Source organism: Leucopleurus acutus (genome assembly GCF_964270905.1).
Source record: "Leucopleurus acutus genome assembly, chromosome: 2".
NCBI lineage: Eukaryota > Metazoa > Chordata > Mammalia > Artiodactyla > Delphinidae > Leucopleurus > Leucopleurus acutus.
The window spans coordinates 81,360,484-81,366,483 of NC_139143.1; the positions used below are offsets into that span (position 1 = coordinate 81,360,484).

Below are 6,000 nucleotides of genomic sequence, written 5' to 3' on the forward strand. Positions count from 1 at the left end.
GTTCTGTGAATGTTAATTAATGAAGGAAGCACTCTTGCCTCTAAAGTCACGCTTTCCTCTGAGGCGGCCACAGAAGAGTCCTGCCCTTTGCAAAGCAGAGCTGCCTCACTCCACCTCTGTGACGGCTCCCTCTGGGGCTGCAGCCAATTTCCTGGTGGGAAGGTATCACTACATTTTCAATCCCCCTTCTCCCATCTCCTTTCTGGCTTCTCATTTATTGCCACCTTCCTTTACTTTTTTTTTTTTCATTCACCTCAGTCCCTACTACCTTGGCCCCCGCGGGCACCAATGGTTTCTGCATCTTCCTGGAGTAACTTGAAATTTCAGGTAAAATAGGACAGGGTGTCACTGGCAGATGACCAGAAGCCCCTAGAGCCACAGTGCCTGCAGGTGGGGTTTGGGAGGGTACAAAGCAACCGCCAACCTGGCCCACAGGAACACCCGAGAGCATGAAGTCTCCCAAGAGCCTTGCTCCCAAGTCTGATGTCCCTTGTTAGTTTGCAGGGAGACATGTGACTGTCACCTAGATAAGGGCTCTACAGACCAACCCGGGAAGCCAAATTATACCCAGAAAGTTGCCTGGTAAGAGGATAGTCAGAACCATGGTGGTACGGTTGGAACAAAAGTGGTTTCATTTCAATTAAATGAACTGAATTTGAGGGATGGGTAGACGTAGGGTGGGCAGGACTTTGTACTGGTGAGCTATGGGGCCTGAGGGAGAGGATGACGCCCGGGTTTCAGGTGGGGACAGCCTGAATGAATGGCCTCTCATGGAGCCAGGGAACAAAGAGCAGATGTAGGACCGAAAATGGTGCACTTGTCACAAGCTGCCTTTGTTCAGTGCTGCTGTGACCTGGTTTTATAACTTAACTCTCAGAAGACAAGTTTATTTTATTACATTAAAGTTTTATTTTATTGGCAGTTCCCTGGAGGTACCGCGTTTTTGCTCCCCTGCTCTCACGACCTCGTTCAATGTTCATTCACAAAAGCTTACGGAACACCTGCTCTCCAGAGGCAGGCCCTGGGCTGGGCCCCCTCGGGAGTCTTCTCTCCTTTCCTTCAGCCACTCAGGTCTCGGTGGGAAATGCTGAGAAACTCTCTAGGTATATGGAAATAATTTGTGGCGCAAAAGGTCTTTTCCCATCAGTTAAACTCCTACCTTGGCCAAAGGATGGAAGGGACGGTGATTTTCCCCTGTGCCAGCACTTTATTCATTCATTAGTTCTACCAACGTCTTTTAGTGCCGACCACGTGTGACAGACCCCCTTGCTAGGCATGTTTATGTACACTTGTCCATCAAACAATGTTAGTTGAGCATCCCCTGGGTGCCAGATGCTGTTTTAAGCCCTTGGGACACATCCGTGAACACAACAGGCGAAGGTCCCCGCCCTGGAGGGGAGAAAACAGACAATAATAAGCAGAAGAAATAGCAAATTAGTTAGTTTATTAGAAGGTGGCATGAAGAAAAGAAAAGAGTTGAGCAGGGTTAGCGGGATCAGGGGTAGGGGTGGGACCAAAGTGCCATGTTAACAAGGGCAATGGGGGGAGATGATTTTTAAGGGGAGGCTGAGAGGAGGTGAGGCTGTCGGCCATGGGCTGTGTGGGGAGTGAGCAGTGGTGACAGGGCGGGTCCCTGGGACACTGGGGGATGGCACCGAGAGCAGGAGGTTTACTGGGGACACCACCAGGACAGCACCTGTTGGGGAGCAAGGGAAGCAGGATGGGGCAGAGGGAGAGTCTGCACTGTGATACGATTGACTGACAAAGGCCTCGACCAACCCACGGGAGTTCCGGAGGTGGACTGGCCCTTCAGGGGTGTCCCACATTGAGGCAATGTCCCTCCTCATTGACCAGGCAGGAGAGGGGCTGTAACCTCAGCGAGGCAGCTCCCTTTCACTACAGCCCAGTCCTGAGTGAGTTACGTTGTACGTTGTACATTCTGCCTGCTGTGTTGAAAGTTGGGGCGGCGGGGGGGGAGCAACAGCTCTATAACTATGTGTTGTTATTATTAACTCCTATTTCATAAGGCAACCAAGCAGAGAGGCTAAGGGGCATGAGGGAAGGCACATTATTAGTGAGTGGCAGACGTGTACTTGAACCCTGGCCTACCAATGCTAAGTCTATTGCATTGTCCGCTCCCCACCACAGAGCCGTCTCTTTCATCAGGAGGTGCCATTGCCCTATGAGCTGAGAGGTTGGACGAAGTAAGAACATGAGGACACTTCAGGGACTTGTTCTATTGAAGAAGAAAGTGCTGCCTTTCCAGGCTATATATTTTCTAATCTATTTTTATAAGTAATATACATTATTTTTGTAATCAGACAAAAACACACACACACAAAAACCCACTGTGCCATTTGAGCCTCCAAGTCTTCAAGAAAGTAAACTGTTTCTCTGTCCTTGGCCAGATCCGACACGGCCGGTGTGGAAGTTGATCCCTGGAGGAGTTGTATTTCAAGTGTAATTTCAAGATTCCTCTGCAATGACCTGTCGTCTCCCTGTCTCTCCAAACAGATGCAGAACGTCATGTATGACTTAATCACAGAACTCAATGATCGGAGCGAAGATCTGGAGAAACAAATCGGCAGTCTGGAGTCGAAGCTGGAGCACCTCACCGCCAGCGTCAATTCCCTGCCCCTGCTCATCGCGGACACCCTGCGCCAGCAGCAGCGGCAGTTCCTGTCTGCCCTCACGGAGGCCCGGGGCGTCAGCGTGGCAGTGGGCACCACCCACACCCCACTCTCCGACAGCCCAATCGGGGTCAGCTCCACCTCCTTCCCAACCCCGTACACGAGTTCAAGCAGTTGCTAAATAAAACTCCCCACTTCAGAAGCATTACCCATAGGTCTTAAGATGCAAATCAACTCTCTCCTGGTCGCTTTGCCATCAAGGAACATGCAGACCAGGGAACGTAAAGAAGAGAGACCGAGCTAATTAACTAACTCATGTTCATTCAGCGTGCTTGGTTTGATATGCCTTGAAACCAGAAATCTGATCTCTGTTTAGGTGCCTCTACTCGGGAGCAGCAAGAGGAGATGACAGGAAGCGACGCCTCTGGTAGGGCCCTTGCGGCACAGTTGGTGGAGAACAGACACCCACGTTCAATCTCAGGTCTTCACGTGGTGGGGGGTGGGAGCTCAGATGCACTGAAGTAGCCGGCAGTGAAGCCAGCCCGGAGGAGGGTCCCGCGGGGGGAGGGCATGGTGTCAGGCTTGGGGGATGGGTTCCTCACCCCAGGGTCCTCCAGCCCACCTGTCTGCGTTCCTTCTGTCTAAGGAAGCCCCTGGATGACAAAGTAAGGGAGAGCTGCCCACAGCTTTTGCCAAGACAGACATGCTTTCCTGCTATCCCTCGCACAGTCATAAAACAAAATTTAGACTGAAAGAAAAATAGACAAATAAAAAGCCAGACTTTCCATCCAATATTAATACCCATATAAACCTGTGTATTTGCAAGCGTGTGCAGGTACACACACACATACACATCCCACAGTCAACCCAGGTCTTTTCTGGTTTGCACCTGGCCCAAATAAAGAGGGACCTGGTACCTTACCCTGCACGCAGTAGGCACTCTCTAAATGCACGTTGAGTTGGTCTGAATCGGGATGTGGGTGCTGTCAGTTCAGGTAGTTTGCCAGTGTCGGCCACGTTCTGAGCTTCACTGAAGATGCAGGTTGCTTCAAACACAAAACAGGGTGCTTTGCCCTGGGTATGCACCATGCTTGCTCTGAGATGAATGACAAGCCAAAATTGGCATTCTGGAGAGATAAGCAGCCTTCTAAAAATAACAGCTTCTGCAGAGTTTTCATCTTATATCCAAACAAGCTGTGTTCCACTGGAGCGCATGATCAGGTGTATGTGTGTGAGGGAAGGGGGGCGGGATCTGTCCATGCAAGCACACACATGCGCCAACAGGTGCGACCCCAGGACACCTGCATGAATAGGAGTATTGTCAGGGGGGTTTGCTCAGTGCTATTTATCCAGCAACAGGTTTACAGCCCCAGATGTTAGGAGCGCAAAGGGGTCAAGTGCCTCACCTGAGAGCTGGGAGAAGTGATGGTGAGTGGCCCAGCTGGTCCTTTCTACCTGACCTAAAACCACCTAAAAGTGTAAGGTTATGAGGATAAAGGGAGATTCTAGGGAACCCTGTGGGTAAGATAAGGTGACAGGGATTTGTCAGTATCCTGTTCCTGCTGTGCCACGTTAATCTTGGTGCAGAAACTATTGTAATACATCTCAAACTCCAAGGGACTCCAGAAACATTCAGAGCCAGTGTACGACAGGCATTGTGAGGAGAGGGCATGGGGATGCGTGATATTTTCCGCACTCCATCACCTAACCATGCATAATGTTTGTGATGTGAAAACCATCATACTAATCATCACATTTCTCATTCTGAGGTCTTTGACGTCTGCTTATGGGGACTTACATCATACTGTAGGGAATATTTCATCTGTTTAGGGTAAAACAGAAGGGTGTCATTTGTGGATGGCTGTCCTGTTGGGTTTCACTTTGTACAGGACATCGCCACTTTTCCAAAGGCAGAGTCTAGCTGTGAAGACTTTTCCTCTACAGCACTGGGCCTGGTCTTCTAAGGGCAAGGGAATCATCAGACAGCAAAAGGTAGACCACCCTAGAAAGGCCACTCTTTCAAGAAGATCTGGTCTCTTGTTCAACCTCTTCTTATATCTCTTTTCATTGCTGTGCTCTTCCCTTGATGCCCTCATTTTTATCTTGATAACTCCTTTGAGCACTTTCCTTGGTTGCTTTGCACACCATAGATGCCACACTTGCTGCTGGCTTTAACATTTTTTTGCTTGTCCTTTTAACTATTGATTATCTAAAAGATCCCTCTCCTTTTTTATGTCCCAGGAATGGTGCTCCTGTTTTCAGTGACAGCTGAACATATAAACAGACCAATAAGCAGATGAAATAACCATGCGGTTTCTTTGTGGCATTAGTTCATTTCACAAAGAAATGAAGTGAAGAGCGCTGACAGGTCAACCTGAACATGCCAATCCCAATCATCTAACCTACAGCCCGCAATTCTTAATTTCTGGTCACCCTTCCCATTCCCCCGTAACCCTGTGATGTGTGTGTGTGTGTGCATGTGCACACAAATAGGGATTTAATCTGAATTTCAATCAAATGGCATGCAAGATTCCACTGCTACTCCTCCTGCCAAAAAGTGTGTGTAGACTGTCATTGACCCATCACTGTCTGTGGGCGACTCTTCTTTAACCCACCACTAATGCTATTCACTTAGGTAAATCCTGATGACCTATAACCTAGCAACACTAGCAAAGAGAGTGGTTGGAGATATTTCCAGTAGCAGTAGCCACTGGCATCCTAGAAACATATGGGCATTTGTAGCATGACTGGACCTATTGGTAGTGCAATAGCTACGTATGGTTTTTATCCTTGGCGGAAGAGTACTTACTCTTCGGGGAAAAAAAAAGTGATCAAATCTGCATGTTGATCCTGCAATGGTAAATGGGAGGCTGCTTCTCCGTACTGGTTTTTCAGCTTTATGTGGGGAAGTTGCCCATTCTCCTGCAAGTACAATCAACCCTTGATGACTTAGGTATTGATTAGGGTGTAGCTCACCCAGGTTTTCTTCCTACAGCCCATCTTTTGGTTAATTCCACAGAGCCTCAGCATCTTAGTTAGATGGGGAAAGGGGGCAGGTGGATTCTCGTACCATGACTTCTTGTTCTGTAATTTCAAGTTTGGTGGTGGAGGAGGTTCAATTATCTACTCAAGAATTGGCTATATGGAAAAACTATTAATTACAGTAACCTCACTCCAGTACTGAACTGATTGAGTTCTGCCCACTCCTGGAAGGATGACCCAGTGGCAGAGCCCCTACTATAATCCTTCTGATAACTCAGTGTCAGGTAAAAGTACTCTAAAATTCCCTAAAATATCTAGACACTTGAATTAAAAATACAGAGCCACCCCCTCATCGCTTAAGCCATATTATAGCTTCATGTACTGTAAA

At 48.4% G+C, this 6,000-nt stretch overlaps 1 protein-coding gene across 2 annotated transcripts in view; it reads left to right on the plus strand.

The window, feature by feature from the left end:
• Positions 1 to 2,811, plus strand: part of KCNN3 (potassium calcium-activated channel subfamily N member 3) — a gene marked incomplete at both ends in the record, with an annotated part of 172,406 nt that extends 169,595 nt beyond the window's left edge. For both annotated transcript variants that reach the window (XM_082832683.1, XM_082832684.1), the window contains one exon: positions 2,515 to 2,811. In XM_082832683.1, coding sequence (XP_082688809.1) covers positions 2,515 to 2,811 — 297 coding nt within the window. The remainder of the gene's footprint in view (positions 1 to 2,514) is intronic.
• Positions 2,812 to 6,000: the final 3,189 nt, after the last annotated feature.